Here is an 18,812-nt window from a genome sequence, read left to right on the forward strand (position 1 = left end):
AAAAAATAAATGTATTTTATTTATTTATTTTTGGCTGCGTTGGGTCTTCATTGCTGTGCACGGGCGCTCTCTAGTTGAGGCAAGCAGGGGCTACTCTTCGTTGCGGTGGCTTCTCTTGATGCAGACAGAGCATGGCTCTAGGCATGTGGGCTTTAGTAGTTGTGGCACATAGGCTCAGTAGTTGTGGCTCGCAGGCTCTAGAGCACAGGCTCAGTAGTTGGGGCACACAGGCTTAGATGCTCCACAGCATGTGGGATCTTCCCGGACCAGGGCTCGAACCTGTGTCCCCTGCATTGGCAGGTAGATTCTCAGCCACTGTGCCACCAAGGAAGTCCAAGAAATAGCTTACTTTTAAATATTTTCTTCTGGGATAATGAGACAAGTGGGTAAGAGGAATAAATGTTTTCACCTAACAACTTATGATAAAAAGGTTCTGAGAGAACAGTAGGTGTGATGTTTCCCTTAGGGTTACTGGTAGTCCAAAAAATAGCAGAGAACCCAACAGTGAGTGTCAGAATTATTTAATGAATTATGTTTGAGTCAATCAACAGATATTTAGTATACAAGACATGAGCAGCAAAGCCTCGGGTCCCGAACAGCTGTGCGTGGAGGCAAATGGTACTAGAGTCCCATTCTGTGACAACTCTGATTTACATTTTGGGGCTCCAACTTGGGATCCTTTATGTGAGGTACAGCATAATGCTTAACAGTCACAAGTTTGAACTTGTTTGGTCTATTTAGCAATAAAATACTTCCCTAGACAATCATACAATAATCAGCTCTACTGTTTGTAACAAGGAAAAGTGTGATCAATAGGCAACGTCTATGAGATTTCTACTGAAAATTTATCCAAAAGAGCAAAACAAAAATGCAAACAAGCAAAAAACCTTTTTCAAATCAATGGGTCAATAGTTTTAGCTGTGTATCTAAAGAAGACACAATATTTAATCCATGAATTAAATCAAGTAAAGAAAGGTTCCTCCCACCCCAGGCATCAAATCTTTAAAAATTACTAGCTGCAGCGTCTCTTGGAATTTAAGGGCAGATCACCACAGTGTTAAAACATAAAGCTGCTGGTTTTATTTATTATTGTACTACCATTACTTAAATCATATGAGCCTGTAAATACATAAATTTCCTAGAAAAGAAAAAGAGAGAAAAAATTTTGAAGACTGATAGTATAAAACATGAGAGAAGTACTCTGGATTACAAAGAAGAAGTCCTGTAACTTTTTTTCAACTGACCAGCATTAAATCCTTTGATAGTATGTTCTAAAACTATGACAGGCTGCACACAGCCTTTGTTCAGGGAAGGTATCTTGGTATTTTCTTCTAAATCTTTATTTTGAATAGTACTCTCATCCACATACTCTGAACTAACATTAGAAAAGGACTCCCTTGGGCTTCCCTGGTGGCGCAGTGGTTGAGAGTCCGCCTGCCGATGCAGGGGACACGGGTTCGTGTCCCGGTCCAGGAAGATCCCACATGCCGCAGAGTAGCTGGGCCCGTGAGCCATGGCCACTGAGCCTGCGCTCTGCAACGGGAGGGGCCACAACAGTAAAAAGCCCGCGTACCGCAAAAAAAAAAAAAAAAAAAGGACTCCCTTCACTGATGTCCAAAATGGTCAACAGAATTTTTATTAAATTTATTTAAATTCATGTTATTTCTAGTGCTTTATATGAATACTTGAATAACTGGATTAGCCAGGGAAATAGGAAAAAAAGTTGTTTTTTCTACCTTCATGATGTCAAGTCGCTCCTCATCACAGCGCACAAAAACACTAGAGGACGATGAAAGAGGCAGTGAGGTTGACAGCGTCACAGCTTCCTGTGCAAGGCGGCGGGCTCTGGCAGCACTGTTAGCATCGTTTGCATTTTTCACCTGAGACATGTAGTGGTAGTTTACTTTAAAGCCCAATTTCCCATCTTCATCTTCAGAAACCATCTCAAACGTATCTAAAAGAAAAGAAAAAAAAAAAAAACACTGAAAAAAAAAAAAAAGAACCAGAATGGAGGATAGCTGTCATAATAACAAAAAATTACAAATAAACAAATCACTAACCCTTCTTCCCCCACAAAATGGAGAGGACTGCAATGTGGAAGAAGAGCAAACTATAAATGTTTACGTAATACCTACATGTGTGTTAATGCTGCTAGAGCGATGGAATGTGTCATGGAAGCAAAGGAAGAAATCAACTTAAATTTACAATTTGGCAGGCAGATTATATAACATCCAGCATTTAAATCAAAATGCAAAGTAGTAGATCATTTATTCTTAAAATGAATGGTATATAATGTTTTTTGCCAAAATATTTCAGAACATGAAATGCCAAAAAGTATTTCATTATATTTCATTTTTAAAAAGAGAATAAGTCTTTATATATTTGCACTGATTTGGAATCAGAAAACAGAAATGACAGGCTGAAGTTTATTTCTGTATTACTTTTGAAATTTAAGTTAATAGGATAAAAGAGGATTATTAGGGAAATCTTTGAAGTACTTTGGCAGAATATAAGTAATGGGTTAATTCTTAACCATTTATTCAGGCAGATTTGGAAGGACTTAAAGTTATGATTTACTTATAAGCTATATGTCCATACAAAATAGAAAGAAAAAAAAGTGGATTTGAACTACATCTCTAATTCAGATTAACCCTACCCCACCAATGGATGAAAACAAAGATATTTAAATATCTTATAAAACTAAATTAAAACCACTTACTGATACAAGGGCAAATACAAAGAAACAATGGTAACTTTTGATCTTGTGTTCATACAATTCTAAATATACAGAAAAACAAGAAAACTACATTATAATTATCATTAATGCAGTAAATTTTACCAAGAACTTACTAAGTGCTAGGTCCTAGGCTAGGCTCTTTCAGTTAAATAATAAACAGGAAAATATATCTGCCTTCAAGAAGTTTATAATCTAGAAAAAAGGGGAAGACCTATAAACAGTGTCATGGGTCTGTGCACTACAAATGTACTATGTCTCAACAAGACTTCTGAGTAGTTTCTATCAGTAAAGTTGTAAACCAGAGTTATTTCATCTGCTCAACTCTGCTGCCTTTCACATAATACAGGGATAAATTTCCTTTGAGTTTTATAAACAGCAATCCACCAGATACATACATGAGCTTATCCCCACGCCTGGATGAAATTTTTATATCATATATCTATAAGAAAACAGGGTCTTCTAATACCAAAATTTTATTAAAATATACAATCGAAGATAATGGCTAGTTGCTGAAAACCTACATACTGCTTGATTCAGCAATTCCTCTTCTATTAATTTGTCCTATGGAAATAATCCTGGATGTGTACAAATATTTATATGCAATAATGCCCACTGAGATGTTGCAGACGTTACTAAAAAACTGGAAACAACCTAAAGGTCTAGTTATTGGTTAAACAAATGAGAGTACTTTATATGAGAATATTAGGCAGTCAAGGACTTCCCTGGTGGTCCAGTCATTAAAAATCCGCCTGCCAATGCAGGGCACACGGGTTCAAGCCCTGGTCTGGGAAGATCCCACATGCCGAGGGGCAACTAAGCCTGTGCACCACAACTACTGAGCCCACGTTCTAGCCCCTGCTCACCACAACTAGAGACAGCCCGCATGGAGCAACAAAGACCCAGCACAGCCAAAAAAAATTTTTTTTAAATATATAAAGTACTTTAAAAAAATAATTAGGCTTATAAAAAATATTAGGCAGTCAATAAATATCAAGTTGTATAAGAATCATGATATGAGAAAATATTTGATACGTAAGTTAGAAAACGCAGATTACTAAAAAACAACACAACAGAAAACCCGTTATTTTTTCTAAATTATTCTAAAAGTCAATGGATAGCAAAACTCAATTACATTTAAAGTCACGTCCAACTGGCAGAGTTTATGATTTTAAGTGATATGAGAGAAGCCTCCTGGCTGACTAACATTAGTCAAAGGCTCTGGCCTATGACTCTGACAGTTATGACATAAATCTACATTTTTTTTTGGACTCCTACTTTGGTGTTCTTTTTAATATAGTCAATGTCCTTTGGGCTGGTTCTCAAGAATAAAAAAGAGGGACATACAATAATAGTTAATAATGGTCATCAAAATTTGGAATTCTAGTGTTTATTCATAAACCAGCACCTTATGAAGGGTGCTTATATGATCTTTTCATCAGTCCTTACTTGTCAAGAGTTTGGGAATGGGAAAGGCTACATTTTCCAAAGGTATATCCCTTGGAATTCTAAAATGGTAAGAGTAACAGACTTGGTTCAAAGTCCCAGGTCTTGGCTTCCTTCAGGCAAGGATATGCAGACATGGAGGGGTAAAGAAAGAAAACCATTTTCTGCCTGTTTGTTAGACATTTGGCTTTGTTTTTTTCCTGGTTTCTACTGAATCATGATTTCCAAACATAACTATAAACACAGATATAAATTCAGAGATAGAAAGATGATAAAAATTTTTGCATGTGTGTATATATAAACATACATACACACACACATAGAGTATATGAATAATTCATGGTAAAAGCAAGTTTGAAATTCTTTAATTTTACTAGAACACATTTCAATAGCACTATTAAAAATGTAAAATGAGAGCTGAAGAAATAAAGAGTACAATTTCAACTTACCAAACTGTAATTTCTTCATGACAGCCACATATTTTTCTTCAAGTGATTTCAATACTGATAAAGGTTTGGGTTTCATAGCCACCTTCTTTGAATATTCACCTAGTTTTTTTTCTGTTATTTAATATTTCAAGATAAATAACATAAGTATACATTTTCGAAGAGTAAAACAAGAAAACTATTAACTTCTAGAGTTCAGAATTTGCATTCTGAAAAATTACCAAACTCTTCATAATTATCTTCCTATTGTACCATTTTAAAATTAAAAGATTTCTTTCTATTTCATAAAAATAACTAATAGGGCTAAAAAGCTTATCAATTTTAAAGCTTAAATTCTTAAAATGCTAATTAGATTTCATCTATTCAGGCAAAAACAGCAGAAATAAAGCAATAGATGATGAAGAATCATTTATTTCTTCCATTGCTAATATGTGAAAATGCCAATTTCAACTGAATTCTTACACACTATTAATGTACTGTTTTCTATCCAATACAATTGCATTTTTCAATTTCATAACTTTCAGTGGGAAGAGAAATTTATAATGCATGCTGTCAGCCTACCAACAGTCTTAGAAATCATACACAGTAGAGATAAATATTTTAAAATTAGAGACTATACATAATTAGCTTGAAAACCTGACATAGAACAGAATCTTTAAGTAAATAACTTGCTGGAAAACCATTAACATAGAGGGAAGAGAAGGCGGTTTTCAGTAGTAAATGAAACATCTTTGTATCAAAAGAAAAGGAGCATAAAGAGAATAGTGCTGTACCTTGATTTGCTTGCCGCAAACTGGTAGTGGCTGCATAAACAATCTCAGCAGTCCTCTGAATGTCTGGCACCAAAAGAGTAAGTCCTTCTGGCTCTTGATCAGATGCATCTGGTTTTACTCCTGCTTTAACATTTTCCCTTTTAGATCTGAAAAGGTTTTTTTAATATGGAAAGAAATGCAAGGAAAATTAAGATTTTAGTTTTGAAAAATAAATACTTCCATAAGTCAGTAACAGTTTAAAAATCAACATGATAGTCTGCATTTCATTTGACATACACATGATATATACCAGGAGTGGTTTAAATTAGATTCCTTTTGAAACCATAGGATAATGCCTAGCATAATAACCAAAGTTTCCGGTAGGTTGTCTCTTCATATGCAAAAACAGACAAGAGTTAAACACTGTAGAAATGTCATACTGTAAAAAGATCCCAATACCTGGTATGTCCTTCGATCCACACCTTTAAAAACATACTTACAGTAACTATGTACCTAGAAGTAGAGAAATCACTTCTATATCTAAAAGTAAAAGATCCTCTGCCTTCTAAGACTTGGGAATCAAAGATCCATAGGTGGTTTTTCAGTTTAATACTATTTGTAGTTCACTTAGAGTATATTAATTTCCAAGGGGCGGAAAAAAAGAAAAATTCCAGAATAAAGTGCAGGTTCACTACTAGGTAACTTAATTTAATGTGCTTCTTCTATACACTGAATCTTTATTTAAACGTTAAGTTTTAGGGCATAATCATTTTAAAGATATTCTTCTGTATTCCCTATTCAGGGTCTAATACAGACTCAAATTAAATTTTCTAGGTGAATGCAGTAGCATTTTATTAACAAGGCTCACTAAAAACAGCAACTAAATATCAATTTCCTTTTTTCTATTTCAACTCTCAGCACGTTTTATTCACATCATCATTACACTACTTCTTAGATACTAAAAATCTACATCTTTGTTAATTCATTAAATAGATAATTTAAAACAAACTGAAATCACATATAAATATAAAGCGTTTAAAATGTTTATGCTAAGGTATGATCTAAACTACGCATCATTCATTTTTCTAGTTTGTACAGCTACTAACAAAAGGACATGGCTATTATATTAAAACAACATTTCACAAAGTGGGCATGGAGCCTTAGAGAACTATAAAAAGACTAACAGAAGATAGAAGAGTCTTTAACAAAATAATATCATGCAATCTATGTCCAAATAAACTGTTCTTTATCACAAAGACAAAAATCTGCTCAGAAGCGATTCAGTGCTTAACTTTAGGTAGATAATAAGAGGTAAATTAAGAAGAGCCACTCAGATGGATAACAAGGGTAACCGGATTTAGTGTTATGCATGAGTCTTGAATTGGCTCCCACAGTGTGAAAATCTAGCATCCACAGATATTTTTACACCACCTCATACACCACCTCACCTGGCAAGAGGATTTAACTTAAGAACCATAATGTGTCACTGGGTTACTGCTTTTTCTCCTGCCCTCTCTTATCTTCCCTGATGTATATGTGGGAGTCACAGAGAACACATGGCCAACTCTCATTTGCTACTCAGGAACCACTTGGTAGATGTTTTGCTGTGTATCATATTAGGCATCAACCTCTGTGTGTGAACATGTATACGAACATATATGTTTGCATATGTAAGTAAGGAGAATATAGTGAATGAATGTTTTAAGACTGAAATAGACATTTTACTGCTAGAATCAAATAACATACTGCATCTTTTATAGCTATGAAGTTAAGCTGAGACTACAGTTTAATAGTGAGTCTGACAATTTTTTAAATAAAGATATGATTCTGGTAGACAAGATCAAACAGATTCTCAAATTCTGCATTTACCAATGGCTGTTCACAAACTTTGTGAAACACTGAGAGTCAAGAAAAAACACTTAAGTTGATTGATAGTACCCCCTCTGAATTTATAAAGACTCTCTCTCTCCCCATTTGCAAATGATTCTCTTCCTGGGGCTTAAAAAAATTCTTAATTAGAAGGGCCACTGAACAATAGGAAAACAACAGTAAGTAGTTTGAGAAAACAGAAGAGTTATGGTTACAGCTATAATAAAATAAAGATGGTTTCCTAAATCTATCATTAGTCAGTTGATCCATTATATTCTCAATAAAGATGTCACTTAAAGAAACATATCTTGCCAAGCAGAGAAGGAAGATTACAGGAGTGAAGCTCATTTTTCCAGAATTAGGGTATTTTCTCCTTGAAGAAACAAGAACCTCTGGCATGGAGAGTAAACTGCCTCAATGCAATTTAGAGCAAGTTACCCTCAGAAAACTACTGATTCTAAATTTCAAGCCCTATTCATGAATACCAATTTCCTAACTCCAGTTTTTAAAAGATGATTAGTAGGAGAAATCTCTATTATTAAAATACTGCAAATAGGATAAAAATTTTTGTTATTTTTGACCCCAAAATTTTAAAAATGTTTAAGAATTGTGCAAAAAAATCCACAGAAATTTTAAAAACAGCATTTTTTACACCAAATGCGTAAAAGAAATAATCACATACATCTTGAAGATAATGGCTGAATCATAAAGCAGACATAATTAGACCTTTACAGCAGGTTCTAACGAGAATTTTTTATGTGGATAGTCTTTTTGAAAAAACATACAGCAGAAAAAGGAATAATCTTCAAAAGGTAAAAGTACTTCAAATATATGAAGAACACACACTACCTGCCTGATGATGACTACAACTAGTCATTGTCTGACATTAAACTACAGACAGCAGTCTCTTTTCTATAAAAGCTGCAGGTTACTGTCAACCCATATGTAGGCCCAGCTCATGAAAAAAGGCCATACCTTAGCTCACATCCTGAAGTCTGTGTGAAAAGCTATTTGAGTTCAAGGCACCTAGCTGGAAGTAGGTCTTTGAGACTGACAATGGATCCAACATGGTAAAAGCAATCAGCGACGGCCGCTACCATGGTATCCGCTGCTTTGTGCATACGTTGAATCTGGTTGTGATCACTGCCCTGAAGAAATACGAGGAATCAACTGAAGTTTCTACTATTGCACAGAATTATCTGCAAACATTTTCCACTATGCTGTGAATTCCAACGACACAGCTAATAAATTAAGCAAATTTTGGCTCTGTGACATATAATCTAAACTAGGATGTGAGCAGAATGGGCAAATCTTGTGAAAACAAAAAGAAAAAAGAAACCCATAACTCAACATTCAGTTATATTGAACTGCTTCTTCTAATTCTACCACCCACATTAAGTTGGATATTTGTATGACTACAAGATATCAGAATTATGTTCTCTTATAATCTATAAACTAAAAACAGCTTAATACAACTATTTTCTTGGTTGGACATTAGGAAAGACCACTTCAATCCCCTGCACTCCTAATACTAAAATCAAAACTATCAAGCTGTTGAAATAAACATTTAAAAAGCAGAGCCACATTGAAGAAGTAATCAGGACACCATGTGCTGAAATGTCCAGATTCAGAAGTATTAAGAATTAGTGTCTTAGAGGAAGATTCTAAAACTACAAGAGAATGAAACTTCTATATTTACCTATAAAACAATGCACCATATCCACAGTTCTAAAGCTCTTTGCCAGGAATTATAGTTTAAAAAAAATTAAAAGTAAAAGTAAGCAGAAAGATTTTTAAAAATATTACTGTGGAGAATTATTTGCTTCTAATGTCTATAGAAAACACGAAAATAATTTTTGAAATGCACTACTAAATGGGATAAGACCTTTGTAAGATGAATGTTTTCCATGCTTATTTTAAAGCTTAGTTTTAAACTTTAGATTCCCTTTTGTTTTTACTTAAATTCTTTCCAAATGGAAGTACTGGTTTTAGTTTTCAATATGATTTAAATGAAAGTAGAAAATAAAATCTTCTTTGTCTTAAATGAAGCATAAATGAGCAATAGGAGAGAAGGGAATATTCAAAACAGAGGTATGAGAAGCCTTTGAAAATAAAACCTTGATTTTTAGATTAGATAAAAATATAATAGTTTTCCAGTCAGATTAAACATCACAGGACAAATACGGCACTGTGTGCTGCTGTGGAATGGAGCTGCCACAAGTAATATGCTTCACCAGGGGACAATCCAACCGGGGCTAAGAGATATTAAAACAAATGTTGGCACTGCTGTCTCCACCACCAGGTAAAAAAGGTTGACGAACCACTGAACTTGTTCAAGGTCATCACAAAAAGAAACTTAAAATATATATATATATGGTTGCAACAAATGCTTCTTGTCTAAGAAATCAGGTCTTTTTCACTTTGTAGGTTTGAGAAACAGAGGAAAAAGAAAAGATAGGAAATGTTTTTCCAATGAAAACAAATGTAGGAGGACTGGAACTGAAATTCTTTCTCAACTGAAGCCCTAAATGAACTAACTTAAAGGAGTTAAAACAAGAGAGTTTGATAGAGAATATGCCGTTTAAGAAGTAAACCAACTAATCTTATTGCTTAGCTGGATAAAAAGGAATTGGGTATTTCTACAAGACAATTCAGTTATTTTTAAAACTGATGAACTTTGCACCAGAAGACACTTTGGGATAGCTAAGGGAAAGGGCAATCAAGGATGCTTACTTTAATAATGCTATTAAAGAGAAGTTCAATGTTGAGAACACCTTACACTCAACAGAGTCATTTGTGTCACGTCCTTATTAGCAATTAAGATTATCTGATTGGCGGAAAGTGCCTTTTTCAAACTTTTGGTGAAGCTATCAAATACTAAATATACAAAATATGATTATTTGTCTACTGGAGTCGAGCAGGAAGAGTCTGCACAAAAGATCAAGGACAAAATATCTGCCTTTGCTCCAACTCCAAGGAGGCTACGAAGTGCCACACTTACTCAAAAGTGAAACCAAACTACTATGGCTGTACTTTGACTTCATTTTGAGGTTGAAATGACCAGCAGATGAATTTCACCAAGAATGGTACTTAAAATCTGAAGGGCTCACATTTTCACACTGCGATTATTTTGTGGGCAACAAAATGAATTTTCACACTAGGTAATTATATTTCAAGTGGAAACAATACATATATAAAGGTTTGAAGTATTACGCTACTGATGCCACAAATCCCTTTATTAATGGAGGTGACAGAGTTGCTTTCAAGTTCTTTCTTTTTTAAGAATCTAAAATAAAATGCTGATCGACAACTGGTCATAAACAGGCAGGAGTTGTTTTTGCTATTTGTTATTTAAATATCGAGTTTTGCTAATAAACTCTTTAATTTCTTCTTGACAAGGGAGTTAAAGATATTACAAATATAGGACATACTAAGATAGTAACAAAATTCAGGAGATGGAAAACAATAGGGTGTTTAGTGGGGTGGGAAGAGGCTTCTCCAGCAATATAGAGAAAATAATTATATCTCCAACACACCACCCTAGTCTATGCAAGTAGACACCAAATCAGCTTGAAAAGACAGTAAAGGAAAAATACATACATCAATAACTAAGAAATTTTCAGAGGAAATGTTTTTATTCTTTTGAGCAAAAAAAAAAAAAAATCAAATGGGTAAAGCTGACTTAATCCTCATTTAAGTGATAATTACATGAAGTTGCTACCAGCTCATGTTCTACAGACCACAAAACACAGTTTGCCTTACTTAGGTGACCTTAGTGATCTAGTAATTATTACTTAGGCACAACTCGAATGGCTATGCATATCTAACGAAATATGCTGCCTTTTAACATCTTATCATAGTGTTAAAAAAAATTCTTCAGGGGAGTGAAAAAAGATAAGCATAAGAAAATATAAGAAAAATTCTGTAGAATCTGCATTCTTATATATACTTTTTTAATTATCAAAAGCAAAATTTTCAATTAAAAAATTTTACTTGTCAACATTAAAAATATTTATGTATCCTAAATTTCCAAAGCCAAATCAGAAATAAGTTCACACTTCAATTTCTAATTATTCATTGATGCATAAATCCAATTGTTCTTTGGAAGTTAAGTTCAATTTAGTAAATAAATATACTTGATTGGGACATTAGGAAATCTGAGGTCTTATCATAGCTCTCTGCCACTAAGCACGAGACCTTGGAACAAATCACAGTATTTATGGACCTTGTTTTCATCATTTATAAAAAGGGGGATATGAACTATCTGAACTCTTAAGAGCATTCCTTATAGTTCTAAAACCCTGTAGATATTATGGGACAGGTTACTTATCGTGAAGTGCCCAGAAAGATTTACAAACTAAATCTTACTTAGCAAGAGACTTCAAATTCAGCAATTAAGATTGCTTGAGATTTTGTCAGAAGTAAGATAGTGGAAACCATCTTGAAACATAAAGCTCATCTAATGCAATCTGACAAGGAATAAATAATCATTTTATATGTTATGCTACTGAGGTAGAAGTATTAAGTCAATTTATAATTTTTAATGAGTTTATGTTTGTTAATCACTTAAATAATAGAATAAGCTGTACTTTGGTACTTGATCTAAGTGTTTTTCAGGAATCAGCTAAAGCTGAAGTCTAGCCATTACACAAGCATGTCACCTTAGTGATCAATGAACAATTTTGGTAAAAGGTAGCAATGGGGTATAAAAATAGAAGTATCTAGACTATGGGTCAATCGTCTTTTTTTTTTTTTTTTTAATTATTTATTTGGCTGTGCTGGGTCTTAGCCGCAGCATGCAGGATCTTTAGTCACTGTATGTGGGATTTAGCTCCCTGACTAGGGATTGAACCCAGGCTCCCGGCCTTGGGAGCATGGAGTCCTACCCACTGAACCACCAGGGAAGTCCCTCTTTCTTCATAAATGTTGTTTTTGATAATGAACACTACAGGCATCAGGAAAGTGGGGAGCTAAATCCCAGATTTATTACCTATTAGTAAGTTTTAAATGTTAAATTCTAAGTAATAGTTTCATTCTTTGTAGAATAAGAATATTTTCTTGTCTACCACACAGAGCAGAAAATACTAGTAATACACATCTAAGAACTTCTGAAACTCTATATCCTACACAAAAGTTAGGTTATAATATTATTCCTTGTATTTTTTACACAGCTATATGCTACTATATATTTATTATAACTTTTCCCACATTTAAAGCAGTTTGGCTTATTCTTCAGAAACAAGAAGGGAAATCAATAAAAACATAGAGGCTGGAACATAAATATTATACTAATCAAAATTATTTCAAACTGACAGAACAAAAGGAATTCAGAAAATACTTTTGTCTTTTATCTGCCTAAGTCATTATCTGACAGTTAGAAAAATTCATTTTTACCAGATTTTTTTTTTTTTTTTTGCAGTAGGCGGGCCTCTCACTGTTGTGGCCTCTCCCGTTGCGGAGCACAGGCTCCGGACCCGCAGGCTCAGCGGCCATGGCTCACGGGCCTAGTAGCTCCGCGGCATGTGGGATCTTCCCAGACCGGGGCACGAACCCGTGTCCCCTGCATTGGCAGGCGGACTCACAACCACTGTGCCACGAGGGAAGCCCCATTTTTACCAGATTTTGATCTCTCATAACTGGCATAAAATTAAGTGGTAGTGACCTTGGACTTACGCGCAGTAAACATCTAATCACAGGCTGTCTTCGGCATGTGTCTAACAAACACTGCTTACACCTTTATACATCCTTTACCTCCTACTTTTGTATCAGGGTGTCATTCTCACATGCGCTCTCCCTCGCCCCCTGCCCCAGCCTCTCTCTTTTGGCCCCTAGGGAACTATTTCTTCCACTGCTTGTAGATATAAAAATTAAAAGTATTAAACACAAAAATCATCAAATTATAAAACTAAAAAAAAAACAGAAAGTAAGGCTTTTTGGATAAAATAAATGAAAAACTGGTTTTTTTCTGCATTCGGCAAGAAAGAAAAGTGTCAATATTGCTATACTGAGGGCACTTGAAAAACGGAACATTTATGGTAATAAAGTTTTCAAAAACTATGCAAGGGAGTGAATTCTACTTATCCTTCATAGACAAATGTTAAACCTTTTGTTCTTCGTGTCTATTACAGCAATAGACAGGCAAAAGAATTTTATTGTTTTGGAGGTCCTCTGATCTTTTTATTGCAGTGATTATTAAGGTGGCTTCTGAATAATTTCTCTGTAATAAAGTAAATAAGCTACTTAATATTAATGAGGCAAACGAAGTTAAATAGAAACAATATTTAAATCAACCATTTCCTATTTTTGTTCAATTATAAAAAATTTCAACTGAACAAGAAAAAAGTACAAAATTTCCATATGATAGCATCATGAAATGTCCCAATTTTGTTTAAATTTTAAGTGATAGATGATGTTAGAAAATGGCCTAAGTAGAAAATTACATTTAACATTATAGGTACATTTAAGGTATGTTTTCAAAATGGTATAAAACCAGTGTACAAAACATGCTATTATATACTTAGAAAAAAATTAATTTCTGAAATAGTCCTCGTAATTATCTAAATGTTATCTGTTTCAGACAAAAGTTGGAAAGTGCTGAATGTAAAAATTCTCTATTTTGAAGCAATACACTTTTGCCTAGTCTTTAGTTAGGAATGTTTCCCTGACTTAATATAAATATTTACTAATAATTAGCCAACAGCAATATCAATCAGTTTATTTATGTTAACCATTAGACTCAAATTGACTCTAAGCAGTTACTGCCAATTGTGAATCTTGAGAGGACTTATTAGGAGAGGTGGTAGACAGTAAAATATAGAATCATGAGTAAAAGAATATTAAAATATCATCATCTTTAGGAAGTTCTTAATGCAATTTGTACAGTAAGTATTTAACAACTTTTTAAAGACAGACTAAATCACTCCTAGGTGCCACCTTACCATGTCAACAGGTTAGTCTTGCCAGGAAAGATGAACATAATAAACTAGAAGTATATACATTTATTCCTTGAATAGTGCTCTGGTTTACACTAATACCAATCCCATCAGAATACTGTAATTATCTGTCACCAAACTAATCCTCATCCACAGGAGAGTGAGGATGAGAATCAAAATACCACTCTAAATTGTAGCCACATTAAAACAAAAGCAAGGCTAGTCTGGTTTCTGCTAACTTTCGTTTCTCCCAATTAAGCACAGATAAAAGGGGGAAGGAGAGTAAGACAGTCAATGGACATACATCATCCCATTTCTTCTCCTTTTTAATTTTGTTAGTTTATATTTGCAAAATGCCATTACTTTTAGAGGACTTGATATATCCTATTAATAAAGTTTCCCGAAGCGTGAGAAAACATTAAGTGATAATTAGACATGGTATTAGTTAACTGAAGAGTGAGAAAACTAGTCTCTTTCCAATGAAAAGAAAGGTCTCAGTAAGCCTTTGGTAATTTCTTAGCATTGTTAAGTCTTCCTTATTAAAACACAAAACGGGTCTGGAGTCAGACACTAACTTTTTTTTTTTTTTAATATTTATTTATTATTTATTTATTTTTGGCTGCATCAGGTCTCAGTCGCAGCACATGAGATCTTTGTTGAGGCACGCAGGATCTTTCATGGCGGCACTTGGGCTCTTCGTTGTGGTGTGTGGGCTTCTCTCTAGTTGTGGCGTGTGGGTTTTCTCTAGTTGTGGCGCAAAGGCTGCAGGACGCATGGGCTCTGTAGTTGTGGCGCATGGGTTCCAGAGTGCTTGGGCTCTGTAGTTTGCAGCACGTGGGCTCTCTAGTTGAGGTGCACGAGCTCAGTAGTTGTGGCAGACAGGCCCAGTTGCCCTGCAGCATGTGGGATGTTAGTCCTCTGACCAGGGATCAAACCCACGTCCCCTGCCTTGTAAGGTGGATTCTCTACCACTGGACCACCAGGGAAGTCCCAGGCACTAATTTTTTAAATTTAGTTTATTCACTTTTAGACTTATCTTCTATTTATGGCAAATGATACTGGTCTGTCTGATATGTTAGTAATGTGAAGTTTCCTCTTTAAATAAAATGTTTGGTTAAAAAAGAAAATCTGATCTAAAGAAAGATTCTAGCAAAAACATGGGTGGTATAAGGTTTGAAAGTTCCTCCTCATAAATGCTGAGGCTCTTCACTCTAACAAAGAATTTCTACCAAGAAAAATTTCCTTCAGTTTTCAACCATGAAAATGGTTTGGTTTATTTTGATCTGATTAATAAAAATCCCATTATCACATGATACTCTTTTAAGATGAATTCTAAAATAATATAGACAAAAGGCTCCAGAAAAATTAAATCTAAAGCCTATTTACTATCATATAAGTTTTCCACATATACAATTTTGGCTGGATGACAGCTTTAAGGAAATAGAAGAATTGTATGAAAATGAATGTAGTCTCACCCTGTCATTCCTAAACCTTAATATAAAAGATTTTAGATTCTCTGCTAATGATTCTGAGCCTCTGTCAAGCCAATAGATGATTGTTTTCTGTCTTCAGTAAAATAACCTAGTAGCATTAGTACTGGAGAACTTCTGCGTAGGATTACAGACTTCAGATTCTGGTATGTTAACAAAGGAAACCATGCTCCGAAAACCATTTATTCGATAGCACTTACACTTTATTGAAGGAGATCCCCAGGGATAAATCCGCAGTCACTGATACTAACACATAGGCAGAATAATGTAGTTAATAAGTAATTTAAAGCCTGAGTTATATTATTTCTTTTTTAAAGTCAAACATCTGAAACATAGACAGTATTTCTACCTAGGAACTAACTTTCTTTTAAGTCCATAATTTTAGAGCAAGAATGCTAATAGACTCAAATCCTCAGTCCCCAGAATGGCAGGATGGGAGAGGACACAAACAGCTCAACTGTCAAGATAGAAAGGATGAAAATCTCTTCCATGGCAATTTAGTCTTGTTCTAACTCCCACCCTAACCATTCAGGTACACTGCAAGACAATCTTTTTATAATGCAGATCTGATTAGATCTCTGCTGAAATCCTTTCAATGGCTCATCACATTTAAGAGTAGGTAACTATGAAGTTCTTCAAGCCCCTGCTTTCCTCTCTAGCCTCATTTCCCACCCCTATTTCTCACCCAAAGGACACCCAGGCACACCAAACTTCTTTATTCTCTACATTTTGCTGAATACTTGATGCTTTCTTTTACTCCTAACATTCTTCACACAGCCTGGTATATCAGGCCCCTGCTCCTCTTTATTTAGCCAATTCTTATGTATTCTTTGGGCTTCCAAATCTGGGTTGATCCTCCAGTAATGTTTTAAACTTCTAATATGCCATGTACTGTGTTATTAAAACTGCCTAGTTATTGTTTCCCCCATAATCTGTCAGTCCCTTAGAAAAAGACCTAATTTTCTTGTTATGCTCTCATGAACATTCAATAAACATCCGTTAAATGAACAAATCAGTGATGCTCTTGTGACCACGCCAGATATCACCTATCTGAATATAAGCGCAAGTTTCTAAAACACAAATTAGATAAAAGCAAAGTAAATGATCTGCCTTTTCAGCTTCTTAATGATATTTTCCTATTTCCTCTTATAGAAGGTTTCAGGCTTGGAGGGGAGAGTCAGTTAACCTATATAATCTCTATCATTCTTTGAATTTTGGGATCAAAATTAGTTGGGTTTAAGCATTGTCCTCAAGATAGGGTACTTTTTTTTTTTTTTTTTTGCGGTACGCGGGCCTCTCACTGCTGTGGCCTCTCCCGTCGCGGAGCACAGGTTCCGGACGCGCAGGCTCAGCGGCCATGGCTCACGGGCCCAGCCACTCCGTGGCATGTGGGATCCTCCTGGACCGGGGCACAAACTCGCATCCCCTGCATCGGCAGGCGGACTCTCAACCACTGTGCTAACCAGGGAAGCCCAAGATAGGATACTCTTAATTGGATTATTCCAACCAGTAAAAGTAAACTTCCTCTTTAGATTTGGGCAAAACGTTTTAATTTCTTTCATCCAAAAAAGCTAAAAATTGTAAGTATAACATATACAGAAGAAATAATATCAATGTAAATCATTATATGTAACCACAATTATCATCCAGAGACCTGCAAATTACATAGAAAATCTATCTTTTCTTTATCTAATATGACAAAATTGTGCTATGTTAAATTTTCATTTGGAGGGAAAAAACTGCATGCCTTTTGTGTATTCCTGGCTTTTAGAAAGAAAAAAAAAAGTAACAAATAAGAAATGAGAAGAAGAAAACAAGGCAATACAATAATATACATAAACATAATTAGTAAACTAGTACTTGCTTTCTTGCTTAAAAAAAAAAAAGAAAAACCTATACTAAATAGATGTACTCTATCTAGCCTTATCTATTTTTCCCCTGAGCCCCCAGGTGCAGATGTGGCCAGGACATCCCAGGGAATCACCCACAGTCAACGCATCCCCCCCACCTGCCTTATTTCTTACTGAGAGAAAAAGAGACAAAAATAATGCAAAAATGTTCTGAGCTGGGGAACACCTACACATTATTTTTAAAGTCATAACTCCAAATCCTGATGAAGCACTAAAACACATCCTAAAAGTGATATGTAAACAGAATGTAATTTGCCTTGACCATCCTCTTCTCAGAGTATCCTGGGTTTTGTTTTTGTTTTTAAATACAGTTGGGGATCAGGCAGAGGGGAGGGGGGAGGGGGAAGCTTTGCATATTGAAACAGTGTTAAAAATAAATTTAGACCAATTTCTGTGGGTATAAACTTTACAGGAAATTGGACTATACTGTTCACTTTATTAGAGTTCTAGTCTGATGAAAATACGAAAAGAAATACACTTAAGTTTTGACAGGCCGGAAAAGAGTAGATTTCCCCCTCTTTCTGTGAAGTGGAAAGTGAATTCTCAAGGTGCCAAACCTTGACAGGAAAGTAGGGATGTTACAACATGTATGTCTTTGCTGGCTTCTTTTTGTAACAGAGGCTGTATTCTACACATACATAAAAAAATAACAGATATCATGAGGAATCTTGATGAAGAGGCACATTCAAACCATAATACAAAACTCTCTTTAGTGCTTGTCAGTAAAATAGCTTTAAAATATAGTTAAACTGCACAGGGTCACTGTAAAGAGAAAATAAAAAAGGAAATGATCTCTGTGAACAGTCATTATGATCTTTATGTGCATGTTTTTTTTTTCAATTAAAAAAAATTAACTAATTTATTTATTTTTGGCTGTGTTGGGTCTTCATTGCTGCGCGTGGGCTTTCTCTAGTTGCGGCGAGTGGGGGCTACTCTTCGTTGCAGTGCGCGGGCTTCTCATTGTGGTGGCTTCTCTTGTTGCGGAGCACGGGCTCTAGGTGTGTGGGCTTCAGCAGTTGTGGCTCAGTAGTAGTGGCGCATGGGCTTAGCTGCTCCGCGGCATGTGGGATCTTCCCAGACCAGGGCACGAACCTGTGTCCCCTGCATTAGCAGGGGGACTCCCAACCACTGCGCCACCAGGGAAGCTCCCTACATGCATGTTTTGCTGGTACAAAATTTAAAAGTTTGAAGTGTCATTTTTTCTTGGTGAAAGATTTTAAAGAATTTTTTTTT

The 18,812-nt window shown here is 35.1% G+C and overlaps 1 protein-coding gene across 1 annotated transcript in view; it reads right to left on the reverse strand.

Moving 5' to 3' along the window:
• Nucleotides 1-18,812, reverse strand: part of BIRC6 (baculoviral IAP repeat containing 6) — a 245,524-nt gene that overhangs the window by 19,419 nt on the left and 207,293 nt on the right. Inside the window, exons 67-69 of the mRNA XM_065891330.1 lie at nucleotides 5,400-5,545; nucleotides 4,630-4,740; nucleotides 1,737-1,954 (exon numbers count right to left, since the gene is read on the reverse strand). Of these exons, the coding sequence (XP_065747402.1) occupies nucleotides 1,737-1,954; nucleotides 4,630-4,740; nucleotides 5,400-5,545 (475 nt within the window). The remainder of the gene's footprint in view (nucleotides 1-1,736; nucleotides 1,955-4,629; nucleotides 4,741-5,399; nucleotides 5,546-18,812) is intronic.

Source organism: Phocoena phocoena, chromosome 14, assembly GCF_963924675.1.
Source record: "Phocoena phocoena chromosome 14, mPhoPho1.1, whole genome shotgun sequence".
In the NCBI taxonomy this organism is placed as follows: domain Eukaryota; kingdom Metazoa; phylum Chordata; class Mammalia; order Artiodactyla; family Phocoenidae; genus Phocoena; species Phocoena phocoena.